Below are 22632 nucleotides of genomic sequence, written 5' to 3'. Positions count from 1 at the left end.
AGCTCGCAACATGGTATGGACAAATTGCACCACTCATGCTGGTTAACTAAAACCGGGATAGTCGAGTAAGCGAGTTCACTCCCTGGGCCATGGCAAGATCTGTTCAACGCGGGCTATTCCAACCTCCAAGTGCATAGTCACCGATCGATCCATGCGATGGTGGTTGACCTACAAAGAGCCAAGGTCTACGAGTACTACTATTGGATGCTGTCTACATGCAGTCAACAAAATCAAAGTACCTCAGTATGCCCCAGAACAGGGCATGTGCATCTATAGCATGACACAACAGGGGTTCTGGCGGCACCTGTCAAACAAGCAGTAGCGACTAGTGCCAGCTACCTATTGGAGGCTAGCCGCTACAGTCTGTCACTGGAGATAATTATTATGTTCACTGTTTAGACTGAGCACAATCAATGATGCCCAATCAATCTGCCCAAAGTGTGTTCTGTTCCACCCAATTATAACGTCCCATCGCATCAACCCTACTACACGCACATGTCGTCACTCTAGCACGACTTGTGTTATTATTGTTCATTTTGATTCGCACGATAACTAGAGCACAATAAACGTTAACTTGACCGAAGGTTAAAGGCGACTGCAGATAGAGGAACACATCGAGGTACAGGTACCGGCATCAATACAGTATCAGAGAGAAACAAACAAAAATGAGAGGTACGCAGAAAAAACTCTCGTAAGCCCAAGGGGAAGTGGTTGATGAGGGATGAATGCACTCTCCACGCTCGTCTACACTGTTCGTGGAAATGCACACATACATACAATAATAATATACAACATAGCAATAGCATGCACAGAACCGAACAATTTCATGTTCACACATGCAAGCACAGACCTGAACATTAGTACCAAAAGCCGATACAGACAATATCCCCGTACACACAGACGCACACACACACACACACACACACACAATGTCCCATGTATGCGCCCGTGGCGAGAAAAGCACGCAAATCTAAAAATGCACTGGATGTGAACCCACAGATTTTCTCTTATAGCAACGATAGCGGATCTGATTCTGAATGAAACACACACACAATACAATCATTGAATGCCCATCTGCAGATGATGGCAGGTCCTGAAAGAACAGGCAGTGTTCCAGTGATGGGGAACAGAACTTCGAGTGGCGAGTGAGGTATACACACACACACACACGTGCGTGCGCGTGCGCGGGCACACACCAAAGTCATGAAGAAATAGAATCGACATCATAGTATTCATTGGTTGGGTAATGGAAAGGAAAATAAAACATTGCTGTAGGTTATTGTTGTAAGGACACTGGGAGCACAACAGAAAGGTAAGCAACTTGCTTTGAAGCAAAGAAAGTTAATAACGTTATTCCACGGATCTCAGAAGGAATGAACGTTCCAGAATGCTGCACTGGCAACAGGCGGCCTGCATGTGCGCGGCCCCTGCAGTCGGTCCAGCTGCCAGCCTTGCAGTGCTGAAGAGAATGTGCAGTACAGCATGTCACATAGTATCGCAGCCTGGACAAATAGGCGCTGGGAAGTCCTAGTTATGTGCTCACCTACACCACGATGCACCAATCTTCTGAGCTACTTTGGCAACAACTTTGTCCACTTGAGACTCCCATGGGCTGAGCCAGTTGTTGAGGGCTGCATCAAGGTGGACGGCAATGACCGCTGATGGCAAGGCAATCCATGACACACAGTCACTAGGGCATCGTCAACATGGCGCTGAGGCTGGATCGATAAAATCAACCTTTAGGCTGCCGCGGGGTTGACAACGAGGCCGCTGTCTCGAAGCTAGTCAGTCAGCCTGGTCACCGCCATTGACGAACCAGTCGCCACCGCCAGCAGTGGCGGTAGGTTGTGACAAGTCACGGTGGTGCAATATTGTCAGCAAATTCAGTACTCAGGATAAGATGAGTGACAAAGGGAACGTTGTGTTTGATAATATTGAAGTGAACAGGGATGATCACAAACCCTGCGCGTACTCCACCGTGAGTTACAAGAAAATTCCGGACTGGACGACGAGCAAACACCAACCTGCTACATCCAACCAGGCAGATACTATTACGATAGCTGCCAAACCAGGTCAATGCCGACCTACTGCATAATGTCAATGTCAAACAGATCCTGCAGGAGAAGACTGGGGTGTTGGCGTCCAGTCACTGAGTGTACAGACACCAGTCACATTTCCTGCGTCTTTTGCAGCATACAGGATAGACTCATCACTGTAAAGTCCACTACTTCGTGATTTTTATTTGTAGAATACATGACAGGCGTATTCAGTGTGCCTCGCAGGACTGCGAGATGCTGCAGAAGACCAGTTTCGACCTTTCTGGACCGCCATTCACCGACGGTGGGCTACACGATCCTGGAGGAACTAGATTCCAGTGAAAACCCAAGATTCCTTTGCTCCTGGACGCTCGGACGTGTTGTGATATCTGCCAGGTGCGCAGTAACTAGTATTTTCATCGCTATAGCGAGGACGACGCCGATCGGCAAACTCTCGCTCACAGCCATCACCAGCCTCTCAAAACCATCACTTGGCATCCCCCAGAGGTATAGGAGAAAGCCAAAACAGCTCTCAACAAACAAAAGCTAAGGACGATGGAAAGAGAGCATGTCAAAAAGAAGACGAACAGTATGAAGTTCAAATGGTTTTGAACACTCGTTCCACCAACTATACCACTTTCAATAAATCGTGACGCCATTTTGTTTTAACATGAATATCGCGGGTTGAAGTTTAAGGTGGCTCACACCCTCTGCGCGCGCATCGTTTGAAAAGTGTAGATTTTCAGTAAATTTTTCGGTAGCGATGATTTTTGTGCGATCAATCGTTGTAGTTGTAACGTCTTCTCGCTTTTCTGCAATTCTGGCGACCTAGCTAGAAACTGCTGCTAGTGTCCCTCTTTACTCGTTCTTTCTCTGAAAGGGGAAGGCAGCACTCGCAGAAGATTTTCCAAGAATGCAATGTCGACTGGTGCTCGTACCATAAGAAGGGAGAAATCAAAGTCCGCTCTTGAATCATGCCTGAGTATTAGAAAAATTTCAGAACACGCTTGTGTAGATTTCCTGCCAGTGCCACTGACATCTCGCGACCTTCAAATAATTATAACTTGCTCGATCATCTCCCGCACTGACTAGCAAATTCGTCAGGTAGCTGTGGATGGATCGATTCAGGGAGATCGAAGGTAAATACATCGAAGCACTTCAAACACGTTTCAAGACGCACTTCAATTTTTGTAATTGTGTCTTGAAAATTGTTTAGAACAATTCGTACTTCAATACGCTGTTGCGAGAATTGTATCCTCTGCTTGGGAGTCTCGACTGTTTTATTGCTGCATGGCTTTCCTCAACACCCTTCACTGTACATGTATCGCGGAACCGTGCGGCAGATTGGATGGCATTGGAGGTGAATTTGATAATTTGTGACTGTGTCATCAACCAAGTGAGGACATCAAATATCAACAGGGACGCTCCGAAAATCACAAACGCTGCGAAATAGATATGAAATGGTCTTACACACTGGGGGGTATTCCACATTCATTGTGTCATATCTTTAGACTGTCCGAAAGTTTGTCGTGCCGTGCAACTTTCACAGACTAATCCGATAATTGGCATGTGGCCCTACTGGCACACACTCATGCGTATGCCGTTGAGTTTATCTATATGTGCACGCACATGTGTGTATACATATACAATTTTATTACATATGCAAAATTAGGCAATCTATATGTACATATATGTGTGTGCACTCACTCCTATGACATAGAACGACAGTGCAGGCTATGTAAAGTCGCATCAATGTGTGTCACCCGGGTGTGTACATGCATGCGCGCTCGCGCGGGCGTTTTGTGTGCGCGCCTGGCATGGCATAACGCAGTTCAGTATGACTAGTGTTGAACAGTGGTAATTTGCCCCCACCCCCTCTTTTTTTCTGCTGGTGTTGGATATGCAACTAATGACATAAACTCGGTTGTTGAAAACGAGTGCCATGCCGCACCACAATGGATTGACAATAATATAATACAAGTAGCACTGCAAAAGCGCTGGTAATACTAAGTCTTATGTTGCAGCCATGGCAGTTGTGAGTAGCTTTCCAAGTCAAGCCTGCTGCAGAAATTATTGCACTCTGACCAGCTGGAGTGGCCCAGGACTGCCAGTTGTGGAGAACAGGAGTTATGCTTGTTTATACGCTTGTATTTACATGATGTACACAGTGTACTTCGAAGTAACGTTAGGTGTATTACTTGTGTGTTCTTCTGCCTGTGCGAATGTACATGTGCTGGTCAGTGTGGAACCGCCATCCATATCAGATCATACAGCTGCTATCAGTCTCAACAGCTTGTATCTGGCAAATAGGGTTTTAGTGACTCGATTTTGCTTACTGTGTTCAACAGAGTGGCATTGCACACAGCTACTTGATGTAATAGTAGCATCTTGGAAATTTTATATTTTTGATAGTTAGCTTCAGTAGAAACTTCTCCAGTGTGGCTCTTAGCTTCATTACCACGGAGACCGGCTAAGCATTCAAGTAATGCACGAAGAACAGTTGCTAGATGTGAAGTGAAAAGCCATTGGACCGTACCCCGTGGAATACGCATTGTATAGAAGCATGTCTTGCTATGTTGGCAGCAAACACTGTATTATAATAATTACATTACCAGTAGAAAGTGCCCAATGTGCATTGCTTTAGCACTATGTTTTGGACAAAGCAGTCAACAAATTCCACATCACTATCGGCTTCGTGTTGGAGAAAGTTGTGAAAAACACTAGAGCATACATGTACACTCAATACACATGCTCAGCTACATGTATGGCATTTAGTATGTGGGCGACTTCAAAGTTCTATTTTGGTAGTTTGCTTCGGTAGAAACTGTCTAAACTTGATCCAAAGCTCTACTACTATGTTCTGAAGATGTTGCAATCAAGTAATGTAAGACACGTATCTGCCGCATTGGAGCTAGTTGTGAAAACCTTTAGACCATACACTCAATGCACATGCTCAGCTATGGCATTTAGTATGTGGGCGACTTCAAAGTTCTATTTTGGTAGTTAGCTTCGGTGGAAACTGCTAAAACTTGATCCAAAGCTCTACTACTATGTTCTGAAGATGTTGCAATCAAGTAATGTAAGACACGTATCTGCCGCATTGGAGCCAGTTGTGAAAACCTTTAGACCATACACTCAATGCACATGCTCAGCTATGGCATTTAGTATGTGGGCGACTTCAAAGTTCTATTTTGGTAGTTAGCTTCGGTGGAAACTGCTAAAACTTGATCCAAAGCTCTACTACTATGTTCGGAAGATGTTGCAATCAATTATTGTAAGACACGTATCTGTCATATGGTGGAGTCAGGGGTTCTAAGGCGTTGGACAATGTCCCAGTGCAATGTGCTGATTCTTGAAATATGGCATCACTTGAAACTTCAAAGTTTTATTTCACGAGTTACCTTCGGTAGAACCTGCTCAAACTTGTTACACAGTACCATTATTAGGTTATGATAGCATAACGATCGAATACAGGGCAAGTCCAGTGTCAAATACTTGTGGGCGGGGCTAATATGTGGGACGTGTGCGCTGAAATGGGATGATTCCGAAAAGAGAAAAAAGGTCACCTTCTCGCAGAATTCTACCCACTTCTACAGCTTATGCTGATATTTAGCAAGTATACTACTGTCCTGATGTTGGACATCAAGAAAAAGGGGGTAACTACCGGTGCTACGGCCAAAAAAGTGGTTTTCCGGTATTTTTTGGCCTAAATTGGCAATTGTGAGTATGCTATGTTTGGCCCCTCCCTCGAGTGAAACCGGCCGGTAGAACTTGATAAAAATTTGTCTCCGTACACTAGATATCCAACGGAACAAAGTACAATCGTTTGTAGCCACGTTTCAAACAAAAAAAATTTGGACCCGAGGGGTAGGAGCCACCTTAATCATGTCATGTTTTCCTCTTTTGCTACGCTTGAGTAGCTCTGCCATAGCGACAGTTTGCCTAGATCATCAGTCAATACATAAAAATACATTGTACATGTACATGTACATGTAAAAAATGAAATCAAACTGAGGTTCCCGCATCTGTCTACATCTACCAGGCCCTAGCTAGGTGAGTCTCCATCACTGTAACATGGTACTTTATACAGTCAGAAAGTGAATAGGGCTTGAAAGTGCTACGTCACAGCATAGCAACAATTTCAAAAATTCAAAAACTGGATCCACTTGGATCCAGTTTTTGTATGGATCCAAGCACATTTCAAGCGGTCTTACCCACAGCATGGTGATGTAGCCAGTGAAACTGACCGATTTGGCTACTGGGGGCGGGGTTACAACTGGTGGCGAAATAAAAGTCACACCTGCATGCGACATGAGTGGGTTGCTATGCACCCACATACTTAGGCAATAGCAAAGTCACACCTTAGTGGATCCAAAAATAGAAATCTGATGTCAACTTACTACTCCCTGGCCGTTTTGACGTCATCACTTTCAAGCCCTATAACTAGGCACAAAACTGACAGAGTACTGAGACATTCGACGCCCTGAGTTTTGTGCCTAGTTATTGCACTTTCTGACTGTAAAAATTATCAGGTTACAGTGATGGAGAGTTACTCTTAACTCGTATCCATAATGTCTTTTTCCTTTCTACATTTATTTATTGCTCAACATGGTTGTCACTGCGGGCCAAGAGCCTAATTGTCAAGTCGCTGGTGCAAGCATGGCGTCTACTGCTGTGGAGGAGTTGCTGTTAACCCAGGAAGAGGCTGACACCAGATTGCTCCTTCATGCAAGGCATGCAGCTGTCAGTGGGTATGAGGCCGTTCTGATAAGAACACCAGATACCAATGTTGCCATCATTGCTTGTTCTGTTAGCCATGTTATGCCGTGTACGTTGCTGGTGGAGGTTGGTGCAGGCAACAACCGGCGTACAGTCAACATGACCGCTATTGCAGAGAAGCTCAGTGCCGATGTTTGCAATGCTCTGCCCGGCTTACATGCATTCACTGGTAGCCGTTCCACCAGCGCGTTTGCCTTCCGTGGGAAAAGTGCTGCCTTCAACATTGTCCGTGGTGGAAGGCAGTACAAGCACCCTTCATACCTCGACATTGCCTTGGAGTGGAAGAAAATTCACCATGAGTTTTCCAATTCGCTACAATCGATCTCGGGGTGATGATCGTGTCTTCATCACCACTGTAGCCTGGACAGCCTTCGGGAAGACATGTGTCACTCTCCTGCTCAACAGATTCCTTCATCTAGATTTGGTTACCGTCAGGGAACGAAATAGAGCTGCAAACCATCAAAGTAATTGTTTTCTTCCATTCAATTACACTGCTGAGCATGCAGTGTAATTGATGTTGAAGGCAGCACTTTTCCCACGGAATGCAAACGCGCTGGTGGAACCTCCACCAGCAACGTACATGGCATAACATGGCTAACAGAACAAGCAATGATGGCAACATCGGTATCTGGTGTTCTTATCACTTGTTATCAGAACGGTCTCATACCCACTGACAGCTGCATGCCTTGCATGAAGGAGCAATCTGGTGTCAGCCTCTTCCTGGGTTAACAGCAACTCCTCCACAGCAGTAGACGCCAAGCTTGCATCAGCCGACTTGACAATAATATTATGCACTCTTGGCCCGCAGTGACAACCAGTTCCTTGCCTGGGGGCACCTTGTTCAGGTTGTCCGGGAGCTGCCACTGCACCAGCAAAGAATGCCACAAGCTCCTCTTTGTTGCTACCAACTGATAGGTACTTAGAGAACTGCTTTGGCGTGCTCTATTTCCCTCTACATTTTCCTCTTCGCCATACATACATGTACATGTACATGACCATCCATTAGATCACCATTGGTCACAAACTGCTCTATTCATTTCTAACGCTTTTCTAGTAATAGGCTTTATAGATGTCACATGTACACCATGGTACACTGGTCACCAATACCGTTATGTATTATTATATTCGTACAGTTGTCGGTGTATGCATGCATATTAAATTTATTTTAGTTACATATGCACAGTAATGTACATGTATAGTTGCAGTAGATCTGATTTTATAATTCACCTTTGAGGCCCTGAAGTTTATTTGTTTTCAGTCAAACTTGGCCAACCAGTCATACATATTGGATATGTTTATATCCAGCAGGAATTTTGTCAAAATATCGCATAGTTCTCCTGTAAATTTGAATTAACTGGTTTGTTGCCATGGCAGCCATCATCAATTCTTTCTACCTTCATTGTATGACCTTCCAGATGGAAATTTTGATTGAATCTATTCTTGCAGCATTTTGAAGATACTTGACATTCAAATCGAAAAAACTTGGTGCCCTCTTCCCCGGAACGAAACTTCAAAAATAATCCCCCTGGCCCCCAGACTAGTAGCCAGGGCCCCAGGAATGCGGGATTGAATGTGTGCATACATGATATGGCCCGGGCGCCGGCGGGCGGCCAAGATTTTTCTTTTCGCTTTTCTTTCATGACGTCGGCGCTGTGAATACGCAAAAATATTATAGACACGCGACCTGTCACATGACTAACTCAAGGTTGTCATGACTCATTGTGAAAAAAATATGGCGAGGCGTCTTCACGGCTCAGCCCATGACTCAAGCCTTGGCGAAAATCGCCAAAACAAAAAGTCAAAACACTTCTTCGATCTGCTGTTACCAATGATGGAGGAATCCCTGCAAGGAAATCTGTCGTGAACGTCGCGGGCTCTGTTCTTGCAGGGTCCCGCAATCTGAACTTATTGTAGGTGTTTTATCGAAGTGAAAGAATGATCCCTCCACCACCTCCAGGTCCCCCGCCTGATTTGTCGAGTGGTGGACCTCCACCACCTCCGCCACTTCCCGCAGATGCAGGAACGAGTTCTGGACCTCCAGCACCCCCACCAGCAGCTGCTCTTGAGGCTCCCAGTGCTCCTACAGCTTCTGAACCAGACGTGCTGGCTCCAGCCTCTGATGTGCGATCGTGGGAAAGGCCATGGAAGCCGGAGGAGATGAGAGGCAATGTTGGAAATTGGACGCTGGCAGCAGATTCTGGTCTACTGCTGTATTTAAAAGATTTCTCCAAACGTATGACCGAGCGTATTGCAGACATGACGACGCAAGTGGATGGCCTGGTGACGGAATCGAAACGTACAGAGACTAGGCTACATAACTGTTTCAACGATTTCCTCATGTTATCCAGTGTTCAGTTTGTGGAGAATCGTGTGTACGACTTCGAGGAAACCAAGGAGGGTGATACAGTTTCTGGTACGGCTGAGGAGAAGCCAGAAGAGGCTCCTGCTGACAAAAGTGGCGAGAGTCAACCCGAGGAGGAGAAGACCAGAGAGCAGAGAGAGGCTGAACTGATACCTCGCATCACAGCCGCACTGAAGCTCGGTATCGATGTCATGCAGAATTCTTTTGACAAGATCGAGCCAGCGCAGGAGAGTAGCAAGCAGAAAGATACTAGCGGTAACGGTGGTGAGGGGGATGATGACGATGATGACGACGATGAAGAGGAGGAGAAAGCCGAGATGGAGAACATGGAGGCAATCTTCGAGCCAAAAGATCCGTATGCTTTGCGCCCTCTGCCGTACGTAATTGGTTCAGTCCAGTTCTTGCAGAGTGACGACGTTGGATTGTTACTCGCTGAGTCGGATGAATCCGAAGACGAAGATGAGGAGGAGGAGGAAGATGATAGTGAGGCAGAGAAGGAGAAGCCAACGGCGATTGTGTCGGACGACGGGTTTTCGGACGATCTGGACAAAGACTCGGACGACGATGATTCGGAGAGTGACGAGGATGGGGAGTCGAAACCTCGTCGAAGCCGTGCCGCAAAGCCATTCGCTAGTGATGACTCAGACGACGATGAAGATAGTGATGATTGGAGTGATGAGGGCAGTAGTAAGAAAGCGCCTGCCGCTCGCGGTGGAGGAGATGACGACGATGAAGACGTCCAAGAGGTAAGTCAAACCAGAACACCTCTATGATGTGTGTGTGCGCGCGCTTGTGCATGCTCGCGTGTGTGTGCGTGTGTGCATGTATATGCATGCGTGTGTGTACTTTGCTATGGCTTCTGCTGTAGCATCGCTATCATCATGTCCGGCGATGGGCGTCAAATGGTCAATGGTGTGTGTGTGTGTGTGTGTGTGTGTGTGTGTGCGCGCGCGCGCTCGCGTGGTGTGAGGGGTCTGATCTCATCTTGACTACTGTATTTATCCGCGGAGATCCAACAGCTAAAGAAGGAAGGCTGAATCAGCCACACCAGCTGTGAAACATACCAGATGCTCTGGCAGAGCATTTCAGACCAATTTGTCAGGTCTAGCATGATAGGGAGGTTCCGCACACTACGTGAAGCTGAGCACCTTTACGCAAGTGGGCGGGAAATACCCGTGAATTCGCGGGTTTGCACTCCACTTACGGAAAGTTAACTACGTAGAGGTGCTCCGAAAGTGGATTGGGGTTTTGATTTATGACTCCCTAGGTCGTACACTGTCGTGTTTGGAGTTGCCAAGGGCAGCTACGTGATTCGATAACTGCGTATGGTTGAACACGAGTCCGCATGCGGTGTACATAAAACTTCCCGTAGATCGACTCCGTTTCTTACTAACGTAATCACGTTGTGCGGAACCTCTCTAATAGTATGTTCAGGCCGGGTTCCACTGCGGCTCCGCTGCTCTGCTGCTTGTCATCCACGGCTTGAAACGTCATCATTAGCATAGTGACCGCGGCTCACCGCAAGCTTTCGCTACGATTCTTGATCAAAAACTGCGAGTCGCAGTCGCGGCTCGACCTGTTTCCCGTACTTTGCATTGTTTTGTACGCGAGAATTTAAAAAAAATTCGTTGCGCAGGGCAGAACACGATTTTTTTCGCGCGCGCGCACAGGCAGGTAAAACATCAAAAAATCGTGGAGCACGACTGCGAATGACGAGTGTCAGTGGAACCGCGCTGCTCCGCTGCATGCAGCTAAGTGCCGCGGAGTAGTGGAGCCGCAGTGGAACCCCGCCCTAAGCCAATATCCAACTACTGGCTCTCTTTCCCTTTCTCTCTCTCTCTCCCTTTCTCTCTCTCCCTTTCTCTCTCTCCCTTTCTCTCTCTCTCTCTCTCTCTCTCTCTCTCTCTCTCTCTCTCTCTCTCTCTCTCTCTCTCTCTCTCTCTCTCTCTCTCTCTCTCTCTCTCTCTCTCTCTCTCTCTCTCTCTCTCTCTCTCTCTCTCTCTCTCTCTCTCTCTCTCTCTCTCTCTCTCTCTCTCTCTCCCTTTCTCTCTCCCTCTCTCTCTCTCTCTCTCTCTCTCTCTCTCTCTCTCTCTCTCTCTCTCTCTCTCTCTCTCTCTCTCTCTCTCTCTCTCTCTCTCTCTCTCTCTCTCTCTCTCTCTCTCTCTCAGTCTCTCTCTCAGTCTCTCTCTCTCTCTCTCTCTCTCTCTCTCTCTCTCTCTCTCTCTCTCTCTCTCTCTCTCTCTCTTTCTTTCTCTTTCTTTCCATGTGTGAGTGTTTTCGCGCACTTGCTTATGAACCCGAGGGAAAGTTCAAGGCTTCACCTGTGAACAGTGACAATGTGGCCATTTTTGACTGGACGTGCATGCTGCCTGACGTGTAGCCAGTCAGATCTCTTTGTCTCTGGAATATTTTTAGAATCGGTGCATGTGTACAGTTTAAATTGTGTATTCTATTCCTTGGCATTTGTCGTTTTCACTACGAAATCGAAACTTGCGGGGCAGATTTTTAGGCCAAGTGTGCACGCTTCCAATGAAAGAATCTTCGAAATCGGCCAAGTAGACTTGATATCTATGTACAGTAAAACCTGTAAGTAAAGACCACCGACCGTGACTAGCGACCAACCTGGTACTACAGACCACTCTTGCCAGGCACGGCCGGTCTCACATTCATTATTGCTGTGCAGTGCAAACCTCTGACTAAGGACCACCTGCCACTAAAGACCGCTTTCTCTGGCCCCAAGGGGTGGTCGTTAGTCACAGGTTTTACTGTACACTCTTATCTCTCTTATCCGGGCCGTCCGGGACCGGGCCCTGCCCAGAACCTGGGAAAACCTCTGACTCTGAATCACATGCATTTGAATGGGGAAGCTGCCAGAGATATTGCATATGACGTCACAATTTCCACCGAAAATGGCGAAAGAGTTCAATAAAACCTGGGCATACTGGGCCCTGTTTCAAGTCCGGACAGGACACATTTTCATGTACGGACGGCTGTCACGGGCTGTCAATATGAAAAGTGCATGTAACGATGGAACCTTATAGGCGATTCACACGACTGGCAAATCCACGCTTGTCAGGTGCCCGTGGGTAGTGAAACGCGAGTCCGCAGTTCATACGGCCGCGAGTGGCGGCCAGAGCTCCCGCCAGTATACGGCATTAGGGAGGTTTAGCACTACGTAAAAACGTAACGGATCTGGCGCGAGTGTTACGTTGGAAACATTTTTGTGATTCGTTTTAGCACAGCGTTGTCGCCTGTATCCATGGGGATAAAATGGCGGACTGCAAACTGCAACTCGGAGTGTGTAGATGCGTAGCGTTCTGGCAGAACGCAGGTGACAGCCTTGTTACGTTCGAAACGTTACATCCTGCGTTGTGATTTTGGCGGGAAACGTAGTAGGCCAGATTCGCTACGTTTTACGTAGTGCTAAACCTCCCTATTGCCGTGGGGATACTGTAGAGATACGGAATGAGTGGCTCTCTCAGCAAACCAGTTGAAGACTGCCGTACTGTCGTACGATAGTACGCCCTCTCCAACTCATACCTGTAAAAGTGCCTGCAGATGAATGCAGATTAGTGCAAAATGGTCCTGGACAATTTTGATTCCCGCCATGTGAATCGCCTATAATCGTCAGTAAGTCTTGATAGTATTGCTTGCCGTAGCACCAGGTGTACTCGTTGCTGAAATTTCGTTTGTAAATCGAAGCCACTTTGCAAGAAGAGAAGCAGCAGACCCTTATAGGCGATTCACACGACAGGCACTGTCAGGTTTTGTGGATTCACACGGCTGCACAACGACAGGCAGGTTTGCATTTTTGAATGATTCTCCCACCAGTTGCCATGGATATTTCAAATTTTCAAAACAAGCATACAATAATTATCATGGTGAAAAGAGCCGCATAAAAAATCAAGTCTTGTTTCGCAATTTTTGGTGTAAATGTACTTGTGCATGCCACGATTATCGTGAAAGTAGGCCTCCAGCTCACTTGCACTTTTCAGCCACTTTTCTCGTTCACAGATGAAATACCATAGCAACGTTCCGGTGCACGTGGATTTGCCTGTCGTGTGAATCGCCTATAAGGGGTGGTTGCAAACGTTTTTTTTGTCCCTGAAACGAAAATCATTCATGGGGGGGGGGGGAGAGGCAAAATCGCAAGTCAACCAAAACTGTACGTATGTACATGCATGCGGTTTTCATCGTCCAACAAAGCAAGCTGTGTTCATTTCAGAGGGAGGGGAGGGGATCCGAGTACGAAATGAACGGTATTCGTTTCGGGGACAAACACACTAAATGGAAGTCTGTTTCGAAAGGAGGACGGGGAAAGAGAATACCTCTGCCGTGAGAAGAACAGCGGGTGAAGAATGAAATCTTCAGGTTGTTGTAGTGTATAGCGCTGCGCATGCTCGTTGTAAACTAAATCAGTCCTTGTCTTGTCCCGTAATGGACTCCTGCCTGGCTTGCAGGCTGAATACAACAGTCGTGATCTTAGCTTTTTCTAACCGCTTGTATTCGTGCAAATTCTGTACGCACGTAGATCACTGGAAACCACCCACGCACGCACTCTAAAGCCAGATGGTCGCGATGTCAAGGGTTGATCATTATCCCAAGTGAAACCCCTAAAGTTGTGGGCTTCATTGACCGATGGTGGAGTTGAGTAAAGAGTCGCAATGTCAAGGGTTCACCCTGATCCCAAGTGCCACCCATAGTGTTTGGGTTTCATTGGCCTATGGTGAAGTTGAGTAAACTGGTCTCACTTGTGATTACAGACACAGGTGTGTTTGCGTTGAGCTGGTGAATGCGGCACCAATGCATGGGATGAGCAATACATGTGTACGAGTATGAGTACACTGGCGAATACCAAGCAGTCATATGAAGGACTCTTGATTCATACGACGGCCCAAACTTATCGACTGCGAACTCCATAGATAAACTAAACTGCGGCAGACAAGAGATCGGCACCAAGTGTACACAATGTGTTACTCTTTCTTGTTGGAAACACTCTGCACTTTGTGCATCGAGCACTTTGCAGGGTTCGCAGCGAAGTTTGGAAGTCTGGAAAAAGTTTGGATTTTATAATTCAATTTTCCAGGTCTGGAAAAAGTTTTGAAAAGGCGCTCCTTTTGGAATAGTTTGGAAAAAGTTTGGAATTTCGAGTTTTTGGCCGTGGATGTGCTGCACTCTTGCAGTGCAAGTGGCCGTTTTGACTACCGCGATAGAAGACGCGCTAGCTGGCGATGTCACCGACATCATGTGTGGTGTTCACTGATGTACGAGTCTCGTACAGTCATTTCAGTGCAGCTCAAGCGCGGCCGGTGATGACTTTTATTTGGCCGTTTTTCGTTTCTGGCGCTCGCGCTCGACTTTGATTCTTTGAAGTCGGGACAGCAGGATGGCGAGGTCCTTTCGCACTCAGATGAGTTTGCTGGCGAGGATGAAGCCGTCTTTTGCGCTGAGACGAACACCAGCTATGTAAATGTTTCATTGGAACCCCTTCTGGAGGCGGATTTGAACTTACGGAGGGGAACTCTCGTCGTATGAATCCCCCTGCTATTTTCGGGGGCTCTAGCTGCTGAAGGCGATGCCATTGCAATGTACCTTGGTGAATTTGTTGATGGTAGTGGTACCAGGGAGGATTTTACTACTCCCTGGTTGTACTCGTAGTGGAGAAGACAGTCATGCAGAAGAGATTCATAATTTATTTTTCCTGCACGAGTGGGTTTGGAAATTCTTGAAATTGGTTTGGAAAAAGTTTGGAAAAAGTTTGGAATTTTGTGTGCTTGGTTGGCTGCGAACCCTGACTTTGCCGGCAATGTGCCAAAAATTTACTCCTTCACAATTTGTTATACATATTCCCCTGGTATGTGTCAGTATACATTAATTCAACACCATCCCCAATCCAGCAGAAGTCTGCTTTAACGGATTCCAGCAGAATGTAGAGGTGTGACTGTCGTTTTTTTGCTGTTGCTGCCGCCATTGCCGCGGTTGTTGTTGCTGCTGCTGCTGTTCCTGCTGCTGTTGTTGCTGTTCCTGCTGCTGCTGTTGCTGCTGCTGTTGTTGTTGCTGTCGCCGCTGTTGTCGCTGTTCTCTCTTTTTTTGTCTTGTGTCTCTTCCTCAGCCAAAGAGTGACTTCCAATCAGAGCTGGCAAGCAAGCTAGGCCTGGCCGCAGCAGCAGCACCGCGGAAAGCCAGCGGCGTCAAAGGGTCAGAGGACGATGAAGAGGATGATGACGACGACGTGAGCCAAGCTAAGCCGATGCGGAAAGCCTCCGTAAGGAAGTCTGGTGGTGGCCTTTTCGACGATGATGATGATGACGACGACGAAGGAGACTTGTACTCTGCCCCTGTTGAAAAGAAGAAAAATAAGAAAAAGAAGGACGAACTGATCCCAGCTGCGGCAGCGGATACGGCGACCAAGAAGAAAAAGAAGAAGCAGGGCGGTGGACTATTCGACGATGACGACGACAACGAAGAAGATGCTGGTGACATCTTCTCAGCGCCGACAGCCAAGCCCACAGCTGAAGCTGCCACGAAAGCCGCTGCTCCCAAAGCGAAGAAGGCAGGTCTATTCGGCGATGACAATGATGACGAAGACGACGACAGCAATGATGATCTCGCTAGCCAACTGGGCAAGGGAGGCAGTGAGCCAGCAGCTGCGCCAGCACCCGTAGCCACAGCTGCACCAGCGAAGAAAAAGCCAGCCGGTGCCGTCTCTATGTTTGGCGGTGCTGATTTGTTTGGCACTCAAAAGAGCACATCATCAGCAGAAGGCGCAGCTGAAGCATCGCCAGTCAGCACAGGTGGCAAGAAGGCAGGCGGCGGAGGCCTTTTCGACGACGACGATGACGACATGTTTGCAGCACCTGCCCCGAAAGATCCTGCCGTTACCGACAAGCCAGCTGCTTCTGCCCCGACGGCAGCCAAGCCCGCCAAGAAAGCTGGTCTCTTTGATGATGGTGGTGACGACGATGATGACTTCTTTGCGACTCCTGCGCCGAAAGCGAAAGCGGCTGCCCCTGCATCCAGTGATTTTGCAGACGCTGCACCTAAGGTGTTGGCAGCTACTAAAGCAGCAGATCCAGCAACGACAGCCGTTACAGGCAAGCAGAAGCCAGCTGGAGGCGTACTGAGCAAACAATCTGCCGGACCACTCGACGGCGGTGATGACGACGATGATGATATGTTTGCCGCGGCCAAGCCAAAGAAGGCTGCTCCGGTCAGCAAAGCGGAACCAGCCAAGCCCGCCAAGAAAGCTGGGCTTTTCAGTGACGGTGGAGATGATGAGGACGACGACGATTTCTTCGGAACACCTGCGCCAAAGTCTAAACCAGCCGCTACTCCAGCCGCCGCTCCTGCAGCAGGTGATTCCGCAGGTGCTGCCCCCACGGCAGTTGAAGCCAGCCGAGCAGAACCAGCAGCGGCGACAGGCAAGAAGAAACCTGCTGGTGCAGTGTCCATGTTCGGAGGCGCAGATCCGTTTGCAGCCAAGAAGAGCGCTCCAGCTCGGGAGCCAGCAGATGCACCTCCGACTAACACATCCAGCAAGAAACCTGCTGGATTGTTCGACGACGATGACGACGACGATATGTTTGCTGCACCGAAAGCGAAAAGCACAGCCGCACCGGGCAAAGCAGTGTCAGCTGCCGTTTCCAATTCTGCACCCGCCAGCAAACCCACAAAGGCTGGCGGTCTGTTCGATGTAGGAGGTGATGACGACGATGATGACGATTTCTTCGCTGCTCCGCCGCCCAAGTCGAAGCCTGTGCCTACAGCACAAGCCTCTCCATCCAGCACTGCCTCGAAGTCGACTGAAGATCCGGATCCCGTTGTCACAGACGAGCCAGCTCCAGCGAAGAAGAAACCGGCTGGTGGCGTGTCAATGTTTGGTGGTGTTGCTGCAGAGCTGTCTTCTGGGAAGAAGAGACCGCCTGGTGCCGTGTCAATGTTCGGTGGTGCCGATCCTTTCGGTGCCAACAAGAGCTCTGCGTCGTCAGAAGACACATTTGATAAGCCGTCTCCCAGCCTGCCAAGCGAGAAAACTGGCAGTGGAGGTGGGTTGTTTGGTGGAGATGACGACGACGACGACGACAACGACGATATGTTTGCTGCGCCGAAAGCAAAGTCGAAAGCGGCTACGCCTGAAGATGATCTTTTCTCGGCCCCAGTTTCAAAATCGAGACTGAGTCAAAAGCAAAAGGACGCCATCGCCATTACATTCAAAGAACCGGGCAAACCTTTGCCGCGGAAGCAAGAAGTGCCCACCGCTGCTTCATTCGATGAACCGGCCCTGGTCAAGACGCTATCTTCGGCAACAAAGAGCCGTGCCCGTGGACCAAGTCGACGTCCACCACGTCGCCAGGCTTCTCGTCCATCTCCGTCGGGTGAAGAGGACGATTTGGAGAAGTCACTGGGTGTCGGCATAGTGACCGGCTCTCCGATCTCAACCATAGCCAAACCCACCGCCAGTGTTGATGAAGATGAGGACTTGTTTGCTGCAGCCAGTACAAGCAACCCATCCAGAGCACCGGCTGCCGCTGCACCAAAGAAGAAAGCTGCCGCTTCTGCTGCCGTTCCCGCCACTGCCGCCGCCATTGATGACGATGACGACTTGTTTGCTGCAGTCGGCACGAGCAAGCCGTCCAAGACACCAGCTGCTGACGCATCGGTAAAGAAGTCTGCCGCTAGTCCTGCTGCTGCGCCTGCTGCTGCTGCTGCTGCTGCTGCTGCTGCTGCTGCCGGCGTTGATGATGGTGACGATGACGACCTGTTTGCCGCACCTAGCAAAAGCAAAGCACCCAAGAAAACGGCTGTGGTATCAAAGAAGAAGGCTGCTGAAAGTCCTGTTGCGGCTGTCGCTGTTGCTGATGACGACGACCTGTTTGCTGCGCCCAGTACCAGCAAGCCGTCCAAGAAACCAGCTGCGTCGTCTAAGAAGAAGGCTGCTGAAAGCCCCGTTGCCCCCGCCGCTGCCGATAATGATGATGACTTGTTCGCCGCGTCTACAAAGAGCAAGCCATCCAAGACGCCGACAAGCTCAGGTCCGAAGGATGCCGAGCTGTTCGGTGACAGTGGAGACATATTTGCTGACCTTCCTGCCAAGGAAGAGGCTGCCACCACCTCTGCTACGAAGAAGAAAAAGAAGAAGACGGGAGCTACGAAGAAGAAAAAGGCTGACACTGCTGCTGCTCCTGCTGCCACGGCAACGGAACCTGCTGCTGCCGCTGTTGCTCCCGTTGACGATTTGTTCGGCTCACCACCTGCATCTGCTGCTGCTGCCGCTACTGCAGCTCCTGTTGATGATCTGTTTGGTTCACCATCCGCTACTGCTGCGCCGTCAGCGACTGAAGCAAGTGCTTCTGCTGCCGCTACAGCTGCTGATGCTGGGGATGAGACAGCAGCGACAAAGAAGAAAACCAAAAAGAAGACGGCTGGTAAGAAGAAGAAATCTGCGGCCGCTGCTGCTGCAGACATCTTCGATACCGGTGCCAGTATTTTTGACGATCCGTTAGCTGGAGCTGCGAATGATGACATCTTTGCTTGATGTGTGTGTTTGGGTGCGTGTACGCGCACCTGTGTGCCTTTTTGTGTTTTCTCTTCCGCTTACGTTCTATCTTGTCCTTTGCTCGTTGTCATCCACTGTGTACATGTCGGTACGTGTACTCGTTACATGTACTTCAACTACATGTACATGTGTATACACAAGAGTGTTGATGGCTTTGCCGACTTTGTCATTTCCTTGCAGTCCGTCCCCGTGCTATTCGCTTTTACATTGATTTTCTGTTTTTTTTTCTTTCTGCTGTTGCTGCTGGTCAGCTCAGACTTATCTTTCATAGAATTATTGCTGTTTCATATAGAGCCGCCAAACACACACACACGCTCACACTCATCAGTCTTTCATATCTCCTAGAGTTTATGTTGTTGTTTTTTTAATAAATATTTGATGTGACCTGGTGCAAAACGTTTCCTCGGTGTTCGTTGTTATTTTTTGTTCCTTTAGGTTATTTTTTACCAGAGATTTGCTGTGAACGTATTTACGCACCTGAAATGCTGTGTGCTGTATAGCATGGCCCCTGCCGTGCGTTATGCTCCTTCCCCGTGTTGTTTGTGCAGCTCTGACTGAGTATTTTCAGTGCCCGGAGTGTTCTGTCGCTGGCAGATCTGACCATGTACCACTATAAAATTAATAATGTTTTCGAGTTGGTTGACTGTGCTTGTTGGTACTGATTTTTCTGCCCAGTGAGTCTACTCTGGCTCTGGTTTCCGTTAGGCGCACTTGTGCCTGGCACGCCCAGTTTGACTCTTAGCTTTTAGTATTGTCTAGAGTCTTGGCATTCTAAGCATATTCTCTTGTCAGCAGGCTTAGCTGCCTGGGCGTATACTATAGATTGGGCTTAGCTGCCTGGCCATATACTATAGATTGGGCTTAGCTGCCTGGGCATATACTATAGATTGGGCTTAACTGCCTGGGCGTATGCTATAGATTGGGCTGAGCTGCCTGGGCGTATACTATAGATTGGGCTGAGCTGCCTGGGCGTATAGTCTGTGCGGTCTGTAGCCGCGGTCGCGCGCGCGCACGTGTGATGTTTGGTGTTGCCAGCCACTGGCTGCAGCACGATGCTCTGACGTGTTCTGTGGTGTGTTGTAGTTCTTTTAGGAAGTCACCTGGTCACTAACAGCTAACAATGTAGCCACCAGATAGCATCTAGGGACACGACACGAGACCACACCACACACACACACACACACACACACACACACCTGTCCTGTCCTGTAGAGCCACTGGCACAGGGGTCACGTGGGCCCCGGAGGGGCATCAGAGAGGAAGATGGAGCACGTAGCCTGATGACGCCGGAGATGGTGGAGCAAACGGAACCGGCGAGAACACACGCATAATATATGACTGAACGAATTACCGTATTTCCGCAAATAAAAGACCGTCCTCGTATACAACACCTTCCTCGAATACAAGGCCGGGGCAGGGGGCGATTGAAAAAATACAAGACCGTCTCCGATTAGAAGACCGGGCCTACTAAATGAGTCTTACGACTGCGCATGCTGCGCATAGAAGACCGTGCTCAAACTGTGGGAAAAAATAGAAGACTGTGCTCAAACTGTGTAGAAGAAAATGGAAGAACGAGGGTAAAACTGTGTGGCGAAAAATATAAGACCGGGGTCAAACTGGGTTGAAAGAATAAAAGACCGTGAGACCGTCCTCAATTATAAGGCCGGGTTAGGACGAGTTTGAAGAAAATAGTAGACCGGCCTACTATTTGCGGAAATACGGTATGCTGCTGCGCAGTCGGGCGAGGGCCAGTCCTCGAGCACCGGTCAAGACCGCAGCCTTCCGCAGTCGGACAGTAGCGGGTACACACAGCACGGCAGGCATCCTGTACATAGACTTAATGGGGCTCGGGAGGCTGCATGAGGCTGAGGAGCGGAACAGCGGTGAACAGCTAGACCACCCTCGCTTCGAAACCAACGCCCACAATCTCCACAGTGGCAAGCCCCTCGCTGCTCAGCAATCGTCTTGGCCCGCTCAACCACACATTTGCGGCGAGCACGATCTCCAGGGCGCGAGAATGACCGATTGCAATCCGCACACACACACACACACACACACACACACACCGACCGACCGACACGATGCGCATTCCGACCCAGGATTCGGGGGGAAAGTGAGCCGTGGTCTTTGCACATCACGGTCGACCCGGTCGTTGTTGTTTGTGTGGACCAGGGAGTCGTACGGTGAGTAGGCCCCGGCGGATAATGCTAGTTATTTTCGGCAATTATGCTACTAGCACTGCTAGTAAAAGTGGCACATTATGCTAGTTTTAATGCTCGTTATGCTCGTTATGCTCAATTTAATGCCACCTTATATGGGGTCAAAAAGAGCTGTTACCACCCTAACAGCAACACCATTAAAGGGGAAGTTAAGGCAAAAATTAAAATTTCACCAGTTGTAGTCTTCGGGGTGCTGAGTCGAATGGTCTTGGTCCGAGGAAGCTGAGACGCTCCCTTCCTACTTGAATCCCAATCGAACTCGCGCACTTCCACCGAAACTGGGTGACTGCGCCCTACGAGATGGGGATTTGTATGCAAAATGTCACTAAAAGCGCCATTTCGTTCTTATAAAAGCACGGATAACCGCGATTGGCCCATATGTTGTAGTCTTTGGGACGCTGAGTCGGCTGGTTTTGGTCCGAAAAGGCTGCGATGCAGCGTTCCTCCTTTATTCCCAATCGAACATGGTTGAAGAGGCGGTCACGTGGTCCTGGGTGCCCAAATCACCTGGTCACCACGCCAGCAGGTGACAACTTTCACACCAAGGTTCAACTCGGGTTCAACTCGAGTGACAGGACTGCACCCAAAAAAGGTCAAACAGGCTAGTAAGTTGTACCCTGCAGGCACGGTGACCAGGTGACTGGTGTACGCAGGAGCACGTGACCGCTTCTTCAACCATGTTCGATTGGGAATAAAGGAGGAACGCCGCATCGCAGCCTTTTCGGACCAAAACCAGTCGACTCAGCGTCCCAAAGACTACAACATATGGGCCAATCGCGGTCATCCGTGCTTTTATAAGAACGAAATGGCGCTTTTAGTGACATTTTGCATACAAATCCCCATCTCGTAGGGCGCAGTCACCCAGTTTCGGTGGAAGTGCGCGAGTTCGATTGGGATTCAAGTAGGAAGGGAGCGTCTCAGCTTCCTCGGACCAAGACCATTCGACTCAGCACCCCGAAGACTACAACTGGTGAAATTTTAATTTTTGCCTTAACTTCCCCTTTAAAGGGGAAGTATACCCTAAAATCAAATTTTCACCAGTTGTAGTCTTCGGGGTGCTGAGTCGAATGGTCTTGGTCCGAGGAAGCTGCGACGCTCCCTTCCTACTTGAATCCCAATCGAACTCGCGCACTTCCACCGAAACTGGGTGACTGCGCCCTACTAGATGGGGATTTGTATGCAAAATGTCACTAAAAGCGCCATTTCGTTCTTATAAAAGCACGGATGACCGCGATTGGCCCATATGTTGTAGTCTTTTGGACGCTGAGTCGACTGGTTTTGGTCCAAAAAGGCTGCGATGCAGCGTTCCTCCTTTATTCCCAATCGAACATGGCTGAAGAAGCGGTCACGTGCTCCTGGGTGCCCAAATCACCTGGTCACCGCGCCAGCAGGCGACAACTTTCACACCAAGGTTCAACTCGAGTTCAACTCGAGTGACAGGACTGCACCCAAAAAAGGTCAAACAGGCTAGTAAGTTGTACCCTGCAGGCACGGTGACCAGGTGACTGGTGTACGCACGAGCACGTGACCGCTTGTTCAACCATGTTCGATTGGGAATAAAGGAGGAACGCTGCATCGCAGCCTTTTCGGACCAAAACCAGTCGACTCAGCGTCCAAAAGACTACAACATATGGGCCAATCGCGGTCATTCGTGCTTTTATAAGAACGAAATGGCGCTTT

At 48.8% G+C, this 22632-nt stretch overlaps 1 protein-coding gene across 1 annotated transcript; it reads left to right on the top strand.

The window, feature by feature from the left end:
• The first annotated feature begins 8606 nt into the window (after window positions 1–8606).
• On the top strand, window positions 8607–19367 carry LOC135811769 (WASH complex subunit 2-like). The gene is made up of 2 exons (XM_065325015.1): window positions 8607–9923; window positions 15290–19367. Exons 1-2 carry the CDS (start codon window positions 8751–8753, stop codon window positions 18710–18712), a joined length of 4596 nt encoding a protein of 1531 aa, XP_065181087.1. The 5' UTR covers window positions 8607–8750; the 3' UTR covers window positions 18713–19367.
• Window positions 19368–22632: the final 3265 nt, after the last annotated feature.

This window comes from Sycon ciliatum, chromosome 3 (assembly GCF_964019385.1).
Source record: "Sycon ciliatum chromosome 3, ocSycCili1.1, whole genome shotgun sequence".
In the NCBI taxonomy this organism is placed as follows: domain Eukaryota; kingdom Metazoa; phylum Porifera; class Calcarea; order Leucosolenida; family Sycettidae; genus Sycon; species Sycon ciliatum.
This window is presented reverse-complemented; position numbering and strand designations above follow the sequence as displayed.